The sequence below is a fragment of the Anomaloglossus baeobatrachus genome, chromosome 6 (genome assembly GCF_048569485.1).
Source record: "Anomaloglossus baeobatrachus isolate aAnoBae1 chromosome 6, aAnoBae1.hap1, whole genome shotgun sequence".
NCBI classification, from domain to species: domain Eukaryota; kingdom Metazoa; phylum Chordata; class Amphibia; order Anura; family Aromobatidae; genus Anomaloglossus; species Anomaloglossus baeobatrachus.
In genome coordinates, this window is record NC_134358.1 from 496,659,213 (window position 1) to 496,679,077 (window position 19,865).

Genomic DNA, 19,865 nt, shown 5'->3' on the forward strand with positions numbered 1-19,865 from the left:
TCACACTGAGGGGGGCCATGGATCAATGATTCAACAGTGCCCATATTGTGAGAGACATGTCCGGACTGCTAGGCTTCTAGTATCATAGCCATAGTCTCAGAAAAACTGTCAGTAAATACTGCAGACACCGTCCTCATCCCCTGGCCATTAGTGCATACAATGGGAGTCTATGTACCTGCCGGCCGTATAGCCGTACATGCTGTACCAGCTGTATAGAAAAACATGTGGTTCTGCACCTTTGTTTTACACAGAGAATATGCTGATAACTCCTCCGCATAATCCAGGAGGGTATATACAACGTGCGACCAAACAGTGCAATGTATATAGTACAAGCATATCTATAAGTGCACTTCTGCACTAGTGGGGTTAGCACCACAGGTGCTGCTTAACACCTGTTACAGCGATTGTGTGACTATCAGAATGCCAGGGTCTTCCACACTTGTCTCTGTATCGTACAGAAACTGACACTAATGGCTGCCGGTGTCCTTGTAGAGAAGGAAGCCGTGGGCGTGCCTGAGAAAGTGCGGGAATCCGGACTCACAGTGCACACAGTGAGAGGGGTGGAGTATGCAAAACATACTCCAGCTCTCAGCTCTGCTCTATGCAGCGTCACGCCCCTACCCTGACTGTCAGGGCTGTGGGCGGTAACGAAGGGAGCTAGGCCCAGAAGCCGGGGACTCGAGTTAACAGCGCGGCCGCCGTAAAAGCGCGGGCCGCGCTGAAGTCCCCGGCGCACCACAAGTGCCAGCCGCGCCGCTGCCAGCGGCCGGCGCGACCGATTCCTGGAAGTGGCCAGCGTCCCGCCCCTCTCCTGACTGGCAGGTCTGGGGGCGGGAACGAACGGAAGTAGGCCGCAAAAGCCGGGGACTCTAGTTATCAGCGCGGCCGCCGTAAAAGCGCAGGCCGCGCTGAAGTCCCCGGCGCACTACAAGTGCCAGCCGCGCCGCAGTCCCAGCGGCCGGCGCGACCAATTCCCATAAGTGAGCCTGCTTCAGCAAAGCTGAATGAGGCCATGGCACAGGCGCCGCAGCGCTGATGTCCCCCGGCGCACTACAACACCCAGCATGCTGCGGTGTGAGCGCCAAATGCACGGGGACACAGAGTACCTTGAGGAAGCAGGGCCATGTCCCTGATGTACTCCGCTCCATCCAGCATCTTCTCCAGGGGCTGTAGATGGAGCACGGTCTCAGTGCCTGGAGACCGGTAAATCCCACTTCACCCAGAGCCCTGTAAAAAGGGATGGGGAAGGAATCAGCATGTGGGCTCCTGCCGCCGTACCCGCAATGGGTACCTCAACCTTACAAACACCTCCGACATACAGTGGGGTGAGAAGGGAGCATGCTGGGGACACTATATGTGTCCTCTTTTCTTCCATCCGACATAGTCAGCAGCTGCTGCTGACTAAAAAGTGGAGCTATGCGTGGATGTGTTGCCTCCTTCGCACAAAGCACAAAACTGGTGAGCCAGTGATCCCACTGGGGGTGTATAGCCAGAAGGGGAGGGGCCTTACACTTTTAAGTGTAATACTTTGTGTGGCCTCCAGAGGCAATAGCTATACACCCAATTGTCTGGGTCTCCCAATGGAGCGACAAAGAAATTAGCTGCACTCATTAGCGGACGCCATGTCGGGTTTGAAGACCCCCTGAGGTGCCTAAACAATAGAGCTCCACCACAAGTGACCCCATTTTGGAAACTAGAGCCCTCAAATAATTTTTCTATGTTTGGTGAGCACTTTGAACCCCTGGGGGCTTCACAAAAGTTTATAGCGTTGAGCCGTGAAAAGAAAAAAAAATTTTTTTACCACAAAACGGTTGCTTCAACTAGGTAGCTTTTTTTTTCACAAGGGTAACAGGAAAAAATGCACCATAAAATGTATTGTGCATTTTCTCCTGAGTACGCAGATATCTCATATGTGGTGGAAATCAAATGTTTGGACACACAGCAGTGCTCGGAAGGCAAGGAGCGCCATTTGAATTTTTGAGTGCAAAATTAGCTGCACCTGTTAGCGGACGCCATGTCGGGTTTGAAGACCCCCTGAGGTGCCTAAACAATGGAGCTCCCCCACAAGTGACCCCATTTTGGAAACTAGAGGCCTCAAATAATTTTTCTAGATGTTTGGTGAGCACTTTGAACCCCTGGGGGCTTCACAAAAGTTTATAGCGTTGAGCCGTGAAAAGAAAAAAAATTTTTTTTACCACAAAACGGTTGCTTCAACTAGGTAGCTTTTTTTTTCACAAGGCTATCAGGAAAAAATGCACCATAAAATGTATTGTGCATTTTCTCCTGAGTACGCAGATACCTCATATGTGGTGGAAAGTAATTGTTTGGGCGCATGGCGGGGCTCAGAAGAGAAGGAGCGCCATTTGACAGCAAAATTGGTTGGAATCATTAGCGGACGCCATGTCACGTTTGGAGACCCCCTATGGTGCCTAAACAGTGGAGCTCCCCCACAAGTGACACCATTTTGGAAACTAGAGCCCTCAAATAATTTTTCTAGATGTTTGGTGAGCACTTTGAACACCTGGGGGCTTCACAGACGTTTATAGCGTTGAGCCGTGAAAAGAAAAATTTTTTTTTTTACCACAAAACGGTTGCTTCAACTAGGTAGCTTTTTTTTTCACAAGGGTAACAGGAAAAAATGCACCATAAAACGTATTGTGCAATTTCTCCTGAGTACGCAGATACCTCATATGTGGTGGAAAGTAATTGTTTGAGCGCATGGCGGGGCTCAGAAGAGAAGGAGCGCCATTTGACTTTTCAAACGCACAGACGCAGTGCACTGATCGGCCGCTGCAGGACGCACGGTCGGATGCGATAAAAAAAAGCGTCGGGGATACGTAAAAAAAAAAGTCACGCCAAAAATTGACCATGGATGCAGATACGTTATGTGCATCCCTGATCAGCGCTTGGCGGGACGCACGGACGGATGCGATACAAAAAGCGTCGTGAATACGGAAAAAAAAGTCACGCCAAAAATTGACCATGGATGCCGATCCGTTATGTGCATCCCTGATCAGCGCTTGGCGGGACGCACGGACGGATGCGATACAAAAAGCGTCGTGAATACGGAAAAAAAAGTCACGCCAAAAATTGAGCAGGGATGCCGATCCGTTATGTGCATCCCTGATCAGCACTTGGCGGGATGCACGGACGGATGCGATACAAAAAGCGTCGGGGATACGGAAAAAAAAAAGTCACGCCAAAAATTGAGCAGGGATGCCGATCCGTTATCTGCATTCCTGATCAGCGCTTGGCGGGACGCACGGACGGATGAGGTGTAAAAATGGACAGGGGATACGGAAAAAAAAAAAAAAGTTATACTCACAGTACCCAGAGGACTAGCAGGAGGATCACTGACCAGAAGAGCTGCAGAGGAACAGATGGCAGAGAGATGGACAGCTTTACAGGAGCAGCAGGCAGATCAGCAGAATGCCCAGGAAGGACCCAGCGATGGACACAGATGTGATCAGGCCGGTGAAGACAGGTAAGAGGACGTCAGGGGAGAGCAGAGGGGGAGAGGGGGGGGGTGAGAGCAGAGGGGGTGGGTGAGAGCAGAGGGGGGGTTGAGAGCAGAAGGGGAGGGGGGAGAGCAGAGGGGGAGACCGGAGAGGGAGCTGCAGAAGCAGAATAGAAATAATGGGGGAGGCAGTCAGATCGCGGGGGGAGCGGATCGGGATGTCGGGGGGGTGGTTGGGGGGAGCAGATCGCGGGGGGGGGCACGGCAGGGGCTATCACGGCAGCGCGCAGGGGCACCACGGGAGCGCGCACGGGCTGCAAAGTGAGCACAGTACTCACTTTGCAGCAGCAGCGGTGACCTCAGCAGCAGCGGTGGTCGCAGATCGGGATGCCGGGGGGCAGATCGGGGCGTAGGGGGGCAGATCGGGGCGTAGGGGGGCAGATCGGGGGGGGCACGGGCAGGGGCCTTCACGGCAGCGCGCAGGGGCACCACGGGAGCGCGCACGGGCTGCAAAGTGAGCACAGTACTCACTTTGCAGCAGCAGCGGTGACCTCAGCAGCAGCGGTGGTCGCAGATCGGGATGCCGGGGGGCAGATCGGGGCGTAGGGGGGCAGATCGGGGGGGGGCACGGGCAGGGGCCTTCACGGCAGCGCGCAAGGGCACCACGGGAGCGCGCACGGGCTGCAAAGTGAGCACAGTACTCACTTTGCAGCAGCAGCGGTGACCTCAGCAGCAGCGGTGGTCGCAGATCGGGATGCCGGGGGGCAGATCGGGGCGTAGGGGGGCAGATCGGGGGGGGCAGGGGCCTTCACGGGAGCGCGCAGGGGCCTTCACGGGAGCGCGCAGGGAGCGGAATACTTACCATTGGAGCAGGAGCGGCGGAGACATCAGAGGCGGCGGCGGCAGCAGCAGCGGTGGCGTGGTACCAAAAGTACCAGCCACTCCACGCTGCAGACATGTTGGGGGAGGGCTCACAGGCCAGCACAGGCCTGGGGAGGGCGGCCACCGGCAGATCAGACCGCCCCACTGCACACTGATTGGAGCGATTGCGCGTCATAGCACGATCGCTCCAATCAGTGCTGCAGGGGCTGGGGGCGGCATGTTTGAGGTCCACCTATGATATGCTGCTGCAGCTGCGGCATCTCATAGCTGGATCTCACAGGATCGCACTAATTCGGGCATTATTTTTGCCGAAATTAGTGCGATCGATGTGGTTGGCGGTTCAGATTTGAACAGCCAATCACATCGATCGTCGATAGGGGGTGGCGATGCCGCCCCCCCCTGGGGTCAAGCAAAGGTCCCCTGCTGTAAGAAACAGCAGGGGACATCATTTGAAAGCCGTTGCTATGGCCACGGCAATCAAATGAAGTTTAGGCAGTAAAATTACGTCCCTGGTCGTTAAGTCACGTTAAAATAGGACGTAATTTTACTGCCCGCAGTCGTGAAGGGGTTAAATTTTCAATGGGGTGAAAGGGGGGGTGATTTGAACTTTTAGGTTTTTTAATTTTTTTTATAATTTTTTAACTTTTTTTATTTTACTAGTCCCCCTAGGGGGCTATAGCGATCAGCAATCCGATCGCTATTATCCATCTGCTGATCACAGCTACAGAGCTGAGAACTGCAGATTTGCTGCTTTACTTTCAATGCCGGCTGTATTCCGGCATTGAGAGGAAGTGACTCATGTTAGCTACAGGCGTCACCACATGACTCTGTGCTACCATGGCAACCACCGAAAGTCACGTGATCATGTCACGTGACTTCCGATGGGGGCGGGGTAAGTCACTGTCATAGCGGCGCGCATATACATCTCGCTGCCACATTTTGGCAGCGAGATGTAAGGGGTTAATCGCCATGGGTGGAAGAGATTCCACCCGCGACTAGCAGGCACACGTCAGCTGTTGAAAACAGCTGATATGTGCACGGATCGCCGCCGTCTGCCCACGGCAGGGGGTAGGGATTAACTGTACACGATAGCTGACGTACCCAGTACCTCATGGGTCGTTAAGGGGTTAATGATTGGAAAAAGTAAGCACGATGGTTAGGCTTCGCTTCCCCGTATACTGGCAATATTGGAAATTCCAAAATTTCCATAGCGAAACGTATATGACCGGCTCAGATATAATATTAGTGCGGAAATGTAAGTTTTCATTTACATGTGGGGTCATGTTGATTTACATATGCGTGCCCATAATAAAGGGAACCTGTCAGGTGCAATATGTACCCAGAACCACGCGCCTTCTTAGCATGTTAGTACGCCCACAGGGGCATACCAACATGCTATTCAATGCAGCGTCACCAGAGGTAATGCACGTACCTGTGTCCGCGATGAACGCTGGTCATGCGCAGTATGAAGGTGTACATGTCCCGGCTTCAGAAAAGATCTAGTGCTAATGACCGGACGTGCCGAGGCATTCAGCTTCAGCGTTCATCGAGGACACAGGTACACGCATCACGCTGCACTGAGTATTATGTTAGCAAGCCTCTGTGGGCGTACTAACATTATAAGAGGGCGGCTAGTCGAGGAAAGGAACGCCCTTAGGCTATGTGCGCACACTGCGTCTTTTTGACGCTGCGTTTTTGTGCGTTTTTGGCCGCTAAAAACGCACAAAAACGCACCTGCGTCGAAAAAAACGCATCAAAAAACGCATGCGTTTTTGCCGCGATTTGGTGCGTTTTTGGCTGCGTTTTTGATCTCTGCGTTTTGCTGCGTTTTTCAAAGGCATTGTATGGGCGGAAAACGCAGAAAAACGCAGGAAAGAACTGACATGTCCATTTTTTTTTTTAACTCCAAAACGCAGGTAAAAAAAGCAGATGTGTGCGGACAGCAAAAATGAAGCAAAGTCCTGCAGTTTTGAGGCCAAAAACGCACCCGAAAAACGCGCAAAAACGCCGCCAAAAACGCACTGTGCGCACATAGCCTTAAGACTAGGCCTCGCGCTCATTAGCATATTATAAAGAATCTTTAGAAATACTATTTGTAAAGATCTCTATCTATGCTACAACATACAGAGACAGTTAGGCAGGAATTAGAGATATGCACCCAGCACTGCTCGTGGCACTGGGTGCATATTGCATCTGACAGGTTCCCTTTAATTTGTAATTGTGGATTAAATGTCTATTAAATTAGAGTATTCCATCTTTACATTTCCATATTAATGCAATTTGTATGATCTATGGACCTGTTTATATGACCAGGTTACCACAAAGGTTTGAGGATTGGGAGGGGGGTAGTGGTGTTTTTCTAGTATTTATACTACATAGTGCTTAAAAATGGCAAACATTGTTTTAACATTATAACAAAAATGCAGGTGGTAAAACATCAAGATGAAGGGTTAATTAATGCATAATTTAGGGGAGGACAACTACTGGACACTTCAGGAGCCAGGCAATAATGAACTGCCATAGAAGAGGAGTATCCAAAACGTCAGATCCTGCTGTAAACTTCCGGGTGTATCAGTGGTGTCCACAGAGGCTAGTTATAGGAATATGAGCTGGGGATACATCATTTTTGCTTCTAGATGACTTGAGTATGTCATTTTTAGTGGATTGGGTGCACATTGATTGCATAACCAGATGTCTACTGCTCCTGTGTGTGAGAATGAACGGAGCAATCTAGGACAGAATAATGTAAATATTACCACACAAAGGTGCACCTAAAGGCCCCGTCACACTAAGCAACATCGCTAGCAACATCGCTGCTAAGGAACAACTTTTGTGACGTTGCTAGTGATGTCGCTGTGTGTGACATCCAGCAACAACCTGGCCCCTGCTGTGAGGTCGTTGGTTGTTGCTGAATGTCATGGGCCATTTTTTAGTTGTTGCTCTCCCGCTGTGAAGCACAGATCGCTGTGTGTGACAGCGAGACAGCAACAACTAAATGTGCAGGCAGCAGGAGCCGGCTTCTGCGGAGGCTGGTAACCACAGTAAACATCGGGTAACCAAGAAGCCCTGTCCTTGGTTACCCGATATTTACCTTTGATACCAGCCTCCTCCGCTCTCACTGTCCGTGCCGGCTCCTGCTCTGTGCACATGTAGCTGCAGCACACATCGGGTTAATTAACCCGATGTGTGCTGTAGCTAGGAGAGCAGGCAGCCAACGCTAAGCATTGTGCGCTGCTCCCTGCTCTGTGCACATTTAGCTGCAGTACACATCGGGTAATTAACCCGATGTGTGCTGTAACTAGGAGAGCAGGGTGCCAGCGCTCAGTGTGCGCTGCTCCCTGTTCTCTGCACGTGTAGCTCCGTGTGCTGGTAACCAAGGTAAATATCGGGTTGGTTACCCGATATTTACCTTAGTTACCAAGCGCAGCATCTTCCACGCGGCGCTGGGGGCTGGTCACTGGTTGCTGGTGAGCTCACCAGCAACTCGTGTAGCGACGCTCCAGCGATCCCTGCCAGGTCAGGTTGCTGGTGGGATCGCTGGAGCGTCGCAGTGTGACATCTCACCAGCAAACTCCTAGCAACTTACCAGCGATCCCTATCGTTGTTGGGATCGCTGGTAAGTTGCTTAGTGTGACTGGACCTTAAGGCTGCTTTCACACCTCAGTTTTTTTTGCAGTGCGGCACAATCCAGCTCAAAAACCTATGCAATGGATGGGATGCGGCGAATAAAACAAATCCGTTGCATAAGTTTTTCCATGCGGCCTGTCCGTTTTTTGACGGATCCAGTATGATTCTAAGCATGCGCAGTGCAAAAAAACGCATCTGGCCGCCGGATGCGTTTTTTTGCAGCAGGAAGCCGCATCCGACGTCCATAGGCTTGCATTGTAAATCGGATCCGGTGAGATGCGTTTTTTCGCCGCAGACAAAAAATGCTGCAAGCAACGTTCCATGCGGCCGCTGCATCAGCTAAATATGCAAAAACCAGATGCAACGCAAGGATATGCAGCACAATCCGGCGCTAATGCAAGTCTATGAGGAAAAAGCGCATCCGGCGACCAAAAAAAAATGGATGCGTTTTTTCTGCAAAGCGCCGGATTGTGCCTGATTGCAAAAAACTGATGTGTGAAAGCAGCCTTACATTGGAGCGGATGGATTGGTCTTTGTTGCAGTGAATCTGCAATTTACTGCTGATATATACAGTTCTGGCATAGGGAGAACTGCAACAATGATATGTTCCAGATTCATAAACAACAGTGACTACACTTTACGCGACAGTATTCAATTTAGGGATGGAAAACAAACGCTTTTACCATCTGTAACCATTTTGTCTAGTTCTGGGCTGAGAATTCCATCCAATTGGTCCTCGCTTAAAGGCCGGGAGCTCTGGTGGACATTGGTGTGAGACAGCGATGAGGAGTCATCTGATATGGTGCCTATGTCAAGACCCACTAGAAAGTAAAGTGGAAGAAAAAATGTAATGTCTGTACTAGATTAAAAAAATAAAACACAAATAACAGCGATGACGCAATGTATCCTACTAATTGCCAGCAAAGAAGCAAAAGTGAGAGCATGTTTGATCAATAATAAAGGATGCCGGAAAATCTATATGTATATAAACTATCAATAAGTATAAAGCCATTGCATTCTGTAGCTAAAGCCAATGTCCACTAATAAACACCAATTTACAGATTGAAATATACAGAAGCAGCAGGTTAATGGCGTAAATACATTATACTGTAAACAGCCAGTATTCCTGTCCAGAGCTGCATTTATAATTCTGCATTCTTCAAACATAAAATCCCATTATTCTCTGAATATTCATACCTATTATACGCATATAGAATATTAGGTATGAATAGGCATATATGTATATAGGAATAACATGGCTCCAGTATACTTCAGGACCTCCGGTAAATCACACCAACACAACTGTGAGAGCATTGCTGGATAAGAAAATAGAGGACGGACCGTGGGAAAAATGCGATAGAAGTCATACAATTTATGTTTATAGGTTTAAAGGGAACGTGTCATCAGAACATGGAACCTTTAAACAGGTATATTATCATCTCCAAGATACTAAGTATTAGATATAATAATAATAATAATAATAACAACAATAACAACAACAACAACAATTAATAACACGTCTTTAATTAGATATATAGTAAAATTCTCTTGATTAGCTATGTCGCTTACCTCATGTGCAGGGCATTGGAGTAACTTAGGTATCCATGGTTATGACCATGAGTAACTGTCACTATATCAGTGGTTAGGCTGCTTTCACACATCCGTTTTTTGCTGTGCGGCACAATCCGGCTCTTTGCAGAAAAAACGCAACCGTTTTTTTTTGCCGTCGGTTGCGTTTTTTCCGCATAGACTTTCATTAGTGCCGGATTGTGCCGCATGGCCTTGCGTTCAGTCCGGTTTTTGCCGGATGCGGCATATTTAGCCCATGTGGCGGCCGTATGGAACATTGCCTGGCACGTTTTTTTGTCCGGCAAAAAAACCCGCATCCGGCCGATGCGGCGCTTTTTCCAATGCATGCCTATGGACGTGGCAAAAACCGCATCTGGCCGCCGCATGCGTTTTTTTGCACTACGCATGCTCAGTAGCGTGCTGCAATCGGCAAATAACGAACGGGCCGCATGTAAAAACGTATGCAAAGGATGCGTTTTTTTTGCCGCATCCATTGCATAGGTTTTAGAGCCGGATTTAGCCGCACTGCTAAAACCAGATGTGTGAAAGCAGCCTTATAACCATGGATACCTAAGTTGCTGCAATGCCCTGCACATGAGGAAAGAGACATCGTGAATCAGGAGAACTATATTACATTTCTAATTGGAGGCATTTGCTAATATTATTATTACACCTATTACATATTAGGATAGGATCTTGGAGATAGGAATACCTCTTTAAGTAAAGGCATGAGTGTAAAGGCCCTTTAATGCTTATAAAATCCATATCCTGATTGTAGTATATCATTTGGAAAATCCAGGCCTGACATTTCAATCTCAAATGCAGGGGGCTGACATTACATTTCCAGCTTTACTGCCTCGCTCGCTTTTCCTGGTCTTACTCCGGTCTCTGGTGGACAGGTCAGTCACCAGCCACCCTTGCTTAAGATTCTGCACAGTCAGTTATTGCCTGGCGTTGTCTCATCAGAGGGGCTGGAGCATGTGTTGCGATATATTAATGAGGTTAAGTGCGTCAGATTATCGATGTGTGCATGCGCCGCACCTTCTGAGGAGCTGGCCCTGGGCAATGACAAACCAGAATGTCAGCCAGGGGAGGCAAGTGACATAAAAGTCAAAAATCAGAGGTGGGAAGGGAAAAGAGGCAGAAGAGCTGGAAGTGTGGGGTTGGATTTCTCTACAATTTCCAAATGAGATATTAAATGCATACCTTGCTTGTACTAAGCAATTAAGAGCCTTAAAGGGGTTGTTCACTAGTTAGTATTCATAGGCACATCGATATGTTAAGAAACAAGGTTTCTCTCAAAAACCTTGTGTTGGTAATAGTGCCTGTGAGCGGCGCTATCGTGGTCCGTTCATCCCCTTGGCATGACCCCACAGGCTCTGTGACCTCTGATGTCCGGTGATGTCAGGCCAACAGGAAGTTGATGTGAAATCACCACGGCCGGCCACAGTCTTCCTGAGTGACTGGGCTGTGGGCGGCGCTTCACAGCTCAGCGCAGCCCAGCGTCACAGCCCAGCATCTCCCTGCTCAGTCACTGCAAAGCACAGCAAGCAGGAGGAATTCTGGGCTGTGACGAGTGGTGAAACCCCGCCCACAGCCCAGTGACTCAGGAAGCCTGGGGCCGGCCGCGCTGATGTCAGGTCAACAGGAAGTTGATGTGACATCACAGGTCAGTGAGCCCGGGGGGGGGGGGGGGGGGTCGCGTGAAGGGGATGTGCAGACCGCTATAGCGCTGCTCACAGGCACTATTGCAAACACAAAGCACAAGGGTATTTGAGAGAAACTTTATTTCTCAACATAATATTGATGTGCCTATAAAAACTAACTAGTTAAAGACCCCTTTTATACACGCTCACATAAAAAAATACATTTAAGCATAAAGAACTTTTAGAGTACACAGCATTAACCAAACTATCCTCATTTTAAAAAAGTTGGCAGAAAAAAAAATAAAACCCTGCCCAAAAATAACTGGATTTGGAAAACTAAACCCATTAATACTAATCTCCCAGCACCTGCCTGGATCCAGTATGGTTTGCATCGAGGTCTACACAGGCACAAAAAGTAGACACGGACAGCATGCCACTGAATTACTTCCTAGCCTGAGCTGGATGGTGCAGTGGGAGAGAAGTATCACCCCATGAAAGAACAGCGTACAAGCTAATTTTCAACAAGCTAATAAATATTAAATAAAAGATAGCTTTAAAATTAATAAAATAAATAAATAAAAAAAAAAAAAAAAAAAAAGTGTGGTGCATGCAGAACCCGAGCAGGCAAGGATGGGTTATGAACCACCTCACTACTGGATTTTTTTGTGGTTTTCTTACCAAAAGGAGAGGATGAATTCTCGACCTGGAAAGTGCATAAATCAAGACCTACAAGACCCAAACCAGATAAAATGGATGATTATAACAAAGAAAAGAAGTGGAAGTGAATGTATCAAGCAGCATGCTGAAAAAAAAAACCAATATGCAGACCAAAAAAAAAACATAAAAGAAACCAGCACAAGCAGCAGCAAACCGATTCAGGAGAATAGAGTCTAAAGAAACATCTGCATTGTGATAAATGCATCTATGGATGATTCTAGTATTATAGTACTATATGTAGCAAACTATATGTCAGGAGAAAAACCTTATGAAGACGTACCAGTCTGACTCGCAGACTTTGCAAGATCGTCTGAAAGTATTCCAAAAATATCATCATCTGTATTCAACACCTCAGAGAGTTCAGCTAAAGGATCATGAGACCCACCTAAAAAAAAAAAAAAAATTGTTATTATAAGAGAAACCTGCCCACTTAAGGCTGCTTTCACACTACGTTTTTTTAACATGCGTCATGAACGTTCTTTTCCTGTAAAACTGGATCCTGTTTTTACAAAGAAAGAAGGGAATTTTGTTTATTTACCGTAAATTCCTTTTCTTCTAGCTCCTATTGGGAGACCCAGACAATTGGGTGTATAGCTTCTGCCTCCGGAGGCCACACAAAGTATTACACTTTAAAAAGTGTAACCCCTCCCCTCTGCCTATACACCCTCCCGTGCATCACGGGCTCCTCAGTTTTGGTGCAAAAGCAGGAAGGAGGAAACTTATAAATTGGTCTAAGGTAAATTCAATCCGAAGGATGTTCGGAGAACTGAAACCATGAACCAAAGAACAATTCAACATGAACAACATGTGTACACAAAAGAACAACAGCCCGAAGGGAACAGGGGCGGGTGCTGGGTCTCCCAATAGGAGCTAGAAGAAAAGGAATTTACGGTAAGTAAACAAAATTCCCTTCTTCTTTGTCGCTCCATTGGGAGACCCAGACAATTGGGACGTCCAAAAGCAGTCCCTGGGTGGGTAAAAGAATACCTCGATAAAAAGAGCCGAAAACGGCCCCCTCTTACAGGTGGGCAACCACCGCCTGAAGGACTCGCCTACCTAGACTGGCATCTGCCGAAGCATAGGTATGCACCGGATAGTGTTTCGTGAAAGTGTGCAGACTAGACCAGGTAGCCGCCTGACACCTGCTGAGCCGTAGCCCGGTGCCGCAATGCCCAGGACGCACCCACGGCTCTGGTAGAATGGGCTTTCAGCCCTGAAGGAATCGGAAGCCCAGAAGAACGGTAGGCTTCAAGAATCGGTTCCTTGATCCACCGAGCCAAGGTTGACTTGGACGCCTGCGACCCTTTACGCTGGCCAGCGACAAGGACAAAGAGCGCATCAGAACGGCGCAGGGGCGCCGTGCGAGACACATAGAGCCGGAGTGCTCTCACTAGATCTAACAAGTGCAAATCCTTTTCACATTGGTGAACTGGATGAGGGCAAAATGAAGGTAAGGAGATATCCTGATTGAGATGAAAAGGGGATACCACCTTAGGGAGGAATTCCGGGACCGGACGCAGAACCACCTTATCCTGGTGAAAAACCAGGAAGGGGGCTTTGCATGACAACGCTGCTAGCTCCGACACTCTACGGAGCGATGTAACTGCCACTAGAAAAGCCACCTTCTGCGAAAGACGTGATAGAGAGACATCCCGCAGCGGCTCGAAAGGTGGTTTCTGAAGAGCCCTTAGCACCCTGTTAAGATCCCAGGGTTCCAGCGGCCGCTTGTAAGGTGGGACTATGTGGCAAACTCCCTGCAGGAACGTGCGGACCTGCGGAAGCCTGGCTAGACGCTTTTGAAAAAACACGGAAAGCGCCGATACTTGTCCCTTGAGAGAGCCGAGAGACAAACCCTTGTCCATTCCGGATTGAAGGAAGGAAAGAAAAGTGGGTAAGGCAAAGGGCCAGGGGGTAAAACCCTTATCAGAGCACCAGGATAAGAAGATCCTCCAAGCCCTGTGATAGATCTTGGCGGACTTGGTTTCCTGGCCTGTCTCATAGTGGCAATGACATCTTGAGATAACCCTGAGGACGCTAGGAGCCAGGACTCAATGGCCACACAGTCAGGTTGAGGGCCGCAGAATTCAGATGGAAAAATGGCCCTTGAGACAGCAAGTCTGGTCGGTCTGGGAGTGCCCACGGTTGACCCACCGTGATGTGCCACAGATCCGGGTACCACGACCTCCTCGGCCAGTCTGGAGCGACGAGGATGGCGCGGCGGCAGTCGGACCTGATCTTGCGTAACACTCTGGGCAGCATTGCCAGAGGAGGAAATACATAAGGCAGTCGAAACTGCGACCAATCCTGAACTAATGCGTCTGCCGCCAGAGCTGTGTGATCTTGAGACCGTGCCATGAATGCCGGGACCTTGTTGTTGTGCCGGGACGCCATTAGGTCGACGTCCGGCTTCCTCCAGCGGCAACAGATCTCTTGAAACACGTCCGGGTGAAGAGACCATTCCCCTGCGTCCATGCCCTGGCGACTGAGAAAGTCTGCTTCCCAGTTTTCTACGCCCGGGATGTGAACTGCGGAGATGGTGGAGGCTGTGGCCTCCGCCCACAGCAGAATCCGCCGAACTTCTTGGAAGGCTTGACGGCTGCGCGTGCCGCCCTGGTGGTTGATGTACGCGACCGCCGTGGCGTTGTCCGACTGTATGCGGATCTGCCTGCCCTCCAGCCACCGATGGAACGCCTTTAGGGCTAGATACACTGCCCTTATCTCCAGATCATTGATCTGAAGGGAGGACTCTGTCGGAGTCCAGGTTCCCTGAGCCCTGTGGTGGAGAAAAACCGCTCCCCACCCTGACAGACTCGCGTCCGTCGTGACCACAGCCCAGGATGGGGGCAGGAAGGATTTTCCCTTCGACAGAGAAGTGGGAAGAAGCCACCACTGAAGAGAGGTTTTGGCTGCCAGGGAAAGAGAGACGTTCCTGTCTAGGGACGTCGATCTCCTGTCCCATTTGCGGAGAATGTCCCATTGGAGTGGACGCAGATGAAACTGCGCAAAGGGGACTGCCTCCATTGCTGCCACCATCTTCCCCAGGAAGTGCATGAGGCGCCTCAAGGGGTGTGACTGGGCCCGAAGAAGAGAGAGTGCACCCCTGTCTGCAGCGAACGCTGTTTGTCCAGCGGTAGCTTGACTATCGCTGAGAGAGTATGAAACTCCATCTAGAGGTAAGTCAGTGATTGGGTCGGTGTCAATTTTGACTTTGGGAAATTGATGATCCACCCGAACCTCTGGAGAGTCTCCAGAGCAACGGTCAGGCTGTGTTGACATGCCACCCGGGAGGGTGCCTTGACTAGGAGATCGTCTAAGTAAGGGATCACCGAGTGGCCCTGAGAGTGTAGGACCGCCACAACGGATGCCATGACCTTGGTGAAGACCCTTGGGCCGGTCGCCAGGCCGAAAGGCAGTGCCACAAACTGAAGGTGTTCGTCCCCGATGGCGAAATGCAGGAAGGGTTGATGGTCTGGTGCGATTGGCACATGGAGATAAGCATCCCTGATGATGTCGATTGATGCTAGGAAGTCTCCTTGGGACATCGAAGCGATGACAGAGCGGAGAGATTCCATGCGAAACCGTCTGGTTCTCACGTGTCTGTTGAGCAGTTTGAGGTCCAGAACGGGACGGAATGATCCGTCCTTTTTTGGCACCACGAACAAGTTGGAGTAAAAACCGCGACCACGTTCCTGAAGGGGAACGGGGATCACAACTCCTTCTGTCTTCAGAGTGTTCACCGCCTGAAAAAGTGCATCGTCTCGCTCGGGGGGCGGAGATGTTCTGAAGAAACGAGTCGGGGGACGAGAGCTGAACTCTATCCTGTAACCGTGAGACAGAATGTCTCTCACCCATCGGTCTTGGACATGTGGCCACCAGGCGTCACAAAAGCGGGAGAGCCTGTCACCGACCGAGGATGCGGTTTGTGGAGGCCGAAAGTCATGAGGAGGCCGCCTTGGAGACGGTGCCTCCGGCGGTCTTTGGAGGACGTGACTTAGACCGCCATGCATAAGAGTTGCTCTGGCCCTTCTGTGGCCTGTTGGACGAAGAGGATTGGGACCTGGCTGAGGGCCGAAAGGACCGAAACCTCGATTGTATTTTCCGTTGCTGAGGTCTGTTCGGTTTGGACTGGGGTAAGGACGAGTCCTTTCCCTTGGATTGCTTAATAATTTCATCCAATCGCTCGCCAAACAATCGGTCGCCAGAAAATGGCAAACCGGTTAAGAACTTCTTGGAAGCAGAGTCTGCCTTCCATTCGCGTAGCCACATGGCCCTGCGGACTGCCACCGAATTGGCGGACGCTACCGCTGTACGGCTAGCAGAGTCCAGGACGGCATTCATGGCGTAGGATGAAAATACCGACGCCTGAGAAGTCAAAGACGCAACTTGCGGAGCAGAGGTACGTGTGACCGCATTAATCTCAGACAGACAAGCTGAGATAGCTTGGAGTGCCCACACGGCTGCAAAGGCCGGGGCAAAAGACGCGCCTGTGGCTTCATAGATGGATTTCATCAGGAGCTCTATCTGCCTGTCAGTGGCATCCTTGAGCGATGAACCATCTGCCACTGATACTACGGATCTAGCCGCCAGTCTAGAGACTGGAGGATCCACCTTGGGACATTGAGCCCAACCCTTAACTACGTCAGAGGGGAAGGGGTAACGTGTGTCATTAAGGCGCTTAGTAAAGCGCTTGTCCGGAAATGCTCTGTGCTTCTGGACAGCATCTCTGAAGTTAGAGTGATCGAAAAACGCACTCCGTGTACGTTTGGGAAACCTAAACTGGTGTTTCTCCTGCTTCGAATCCGACTCCTCTATAGGTGGAGTTGGGGGAGAAAGATCTAGCACCTGGTTGATGGACGCTATAAGGTCATTTACTATGGCGTCCCTTTCAGGTGTATCAAGATTGAGAGCAACGTCAGGGTCAGAGCCCTGAGCTGCGACATCCGCTTCATCCTCCAGAGAGTCATCAAGCTGAGACCCCGAACAGCGTGATGAAGTCGGGGAAGATTCCCAGCGAGCCCGCTTAGCCGGTCTGGGACTGCGGTCCGTGCCGGAGTCCTCCCCGTAAGACCTAGGTGCCACCACAGGAGCACGCTGCGGCGCAGACCGAGAGGGGCCTGGGGGCGATGATCCGACAGTGCCCGGGGCCTGTGTAAGGACCGATCTGGACTGCAAGGCTTCTAGTATCTTAGCAGACCATCTGTCCATAGACTGAGCCATGGATTGTGAAAGCGACTCAGAGAGTTTCTCAGCCAAAACTGCAAACTCTGTCCCTGCCACCTGGACAGGGGCAGCCGGCGGTTCTACCTGAGCCGAGGGTCCCACCAGTGCCCGAGGCTCCGGCTGAGCGAGTGCAACAGGGGCCGAGCATTGCTCACAGTGAGGGTAGGTGGAACCTGCAGGTAACATAGCCGCACAAGAGGTACAGGTTGCAAAATAACCCTGTGTCTTGGCACCCTTGCTCCTTGTGAACGACATGCTGTTGTCTCCTAGGAGAGTGATCACTGAGGGTATATAGCCAAAAGCAAAAACAATGCGGCCGAACAGAGAAAATGTATACAGATATATATAAATATATACACTTCGGCACCCTGGGGGGACCAGCACCGGTGACCGGTGTGGCTTACCGACCGCCCAAAGCGGTTGTGTGTCCACCAGATTCCCTGCCTTGGGCCTCCCAGAGCTGCTCTGAAATCCTCCACCGGCAGAATGATTGTAAAAATGGCTGCCGGAGCTCTCAGGGGAGGAGGGGGCCGTGGGCGGCGACTAATAAAGTGCGGGAATCTGGTGCCCCACAGTGATCAGTGAGGGGGGAGGAGGACACCTAAAGTATGCTCCAGCCCTCACTGTCGACGTCAGGTCGACCGTCCCGCCCTTACCCCTGACTGGCAGGCCCGGGGGCGGGAGTTATGGTACTAGGCCGCAGAAGCCAGGGACTAAATTTAATACCGCGGCCGACAAACAGGCACGGTCAGCGCGGTAGTCCCGGCAGTCATAAAAATACAGCAGCCGCTGCAGTGTCTGTGACACGAGCGCTCCATACGCCGTCCCCAAGGGGACACAGAGTACCTTTTGGATGCAGGGCCTGTCCCTGATGATATTAAGTCTCCTGTCCGGCAGATTCCCACAGGGGCTGCGGAGGGAGCCCGGTCCCAGTGCCTGGATGACCGGTTAGGATCCCACTTCTCCCAGAGCCTCTAAGGGATGGGGAAAAAAAACGGCATGTGGCTCCAGCCTCTGTACCCGCAATTGGTACCTCAACCTTATCAGCACCGCCGACTTAGTGGGGTGAGAAGGGAGCATGCCGGGGGCCCTGGGGCCCTCTTTTCTTCCATCCGATATAATCAGCAGCTGCTGCTGACTAAAATGTGGAGCTTGAGTGAATGTGTGCCTCCTTCAACACAAAGCACAAAACTGAGGAGCCCGTGATGCACGGGAGGGTGTATAGGCGGAGGGGAGGGGTTACACTTTTTAAAGTGTAATACTTTGTGTGGCCTCCGGAGGCAGAAGCTATACACCCAATTGTCTGGGTCTCCCAATGGAGCGACAAAGAAAAATAAATTCTAAAAAAAATGCGGGTAATTGGTTGTCAGTAAGTGGCTCCTATAAATGTGGACACAAATCCAGTGGATGTTGTAAGCACATGACTAATTCTAAGGATTTTTTCTCTTACACTAAGGCTATGTGCGCACGTTGCGTACTGTCCCTGCAGAAATTTCTGCAGCGATTTGAACAGCACACGTGCGCTTCAACTCGCTGCAGAAACAGTCCGTAATGAAAAAAAGCCGATTTCATGCGCTCTGACTGCAGCCCCTCCCATAGAGCGGGACCTGCAGGCAGAGCGCACGGAAGTAGTGACATGTCACATCTTAGAACGCGCGCTTCGGGCAGCATTCGAAGCACTGCGCTCTAATACGCCACGTGCGCACGTCTCCTGCACAATCTCCATAGATTGTGCAGGGGACGCAGGACGCATGCAGTTACGCTGCGGTGCAGATCGCAGCGTAACTGCATGCAATTACGCAACGTGCGCACATAGCCTAATGTCAAAAATGTTGACATTAATTCTATGATTAATTGCAGTTCTGATCATGTTGTATATTTGATTTCATGTATAACATGTCAGACACAATATGTAGGCAGCACATTCGGCCTATTGAAGAAAAGGATATTAGAGCATATTTACAATGCAAATAACAGCACTACCAGGAGTTTGTCAGGAGCTTCTAAACATTTCTTAAATGTACATGCCGGCAATGTGGACAGCTTGCGCGTTACCGTAATGAAGAAAGTGAAACTGCCTAGCAGAGGCGGTAACCTGAAAGAACTCCTGCTTCGAAGGGAAACCGGGTGGATCTTCCTAATTGTAAATTCATTCCTGCAGGGAATCTAGTTCCCAAGTGATATGCTATACATCTATTAAGAATCGTTGCATTTCACCTGTTTCATCTTTTTGAAATTATCATCTTGCAACCATGAATGTATTTATATGATATATATTATCTGCTCTTTTATTATTAATGCTATGGATATACTGTTCATTTATTTTCACCTAATGGTTGTCTCCTCCACTCCCCCCCATTTTTGAACTAATGTCCGGTCGGAGTCTTGTTTTTAACTTGCCTTAGTCCTCAGTTGTGTTACACTGAATAAGAACTAGACGTTCGAAATGCGTCCTCTGTCCACATATTTACTCCATGTGAACCTTTTGGACTAATTTTATCTTTGTACCCAAATAAAAGTAATATTTTAAGAAAAACATTTTTGGATCAAGCTGCTGGATACTTTTTTCTCTGAATCTTCTGATAGTCGTCTTGCCGACTTTTCCTTCCCTGCACGGTTCCAAAGTTGGTGGTTTCCTGGATCAGGTGAGCTGGAACAAACTTCTGTTTGTTGTTTTGAAAGGACGTCAGCAGTGAGGTTGTTCCAAACATCTTTGAGAGCTAACCACTGATCTTCAGTGAATGAAG

The 19,865-nt window shown here is 49.9% G+C and overlaps 1 protein-coding gene across 10 annotated transcripts in view; it reads right to left on the reverse strand.

The window, feature by feature from the left end:
- The window catches only part of KMT2C (lysine methyltransferase 2C), a 440,610-nt gene that overhangs the window by 183,763 nt on the left and 236,982 nt on the right, over positions 1–19,865 (reverse strand). For 9 of the 10 annotated variants that reach the window (XM_075315430.1, XM_075315433.1, XM_075315425.1 and 6 more), the window contains 3 exons: positions 12,179–12,283; positions 11,860–11,907; positions 8,650–8,787 (listed from right to left, as the gene is read on the reverse strand). In XM_075315430.1, coding sequence (XP_075171545.1) covers positions 8,650–8,787; positions 11,860–11,907; positions 12,179–12,283 — 291 coding nt within the window. The remainder of the gene's footprint in view (positions 1–8,649; positions 8,788–11,859; positions 11,908–12,178; positions 12,284–19,865) is intronic. The other variant, XM_075315429.1, reaches the window with a different exon arrangement.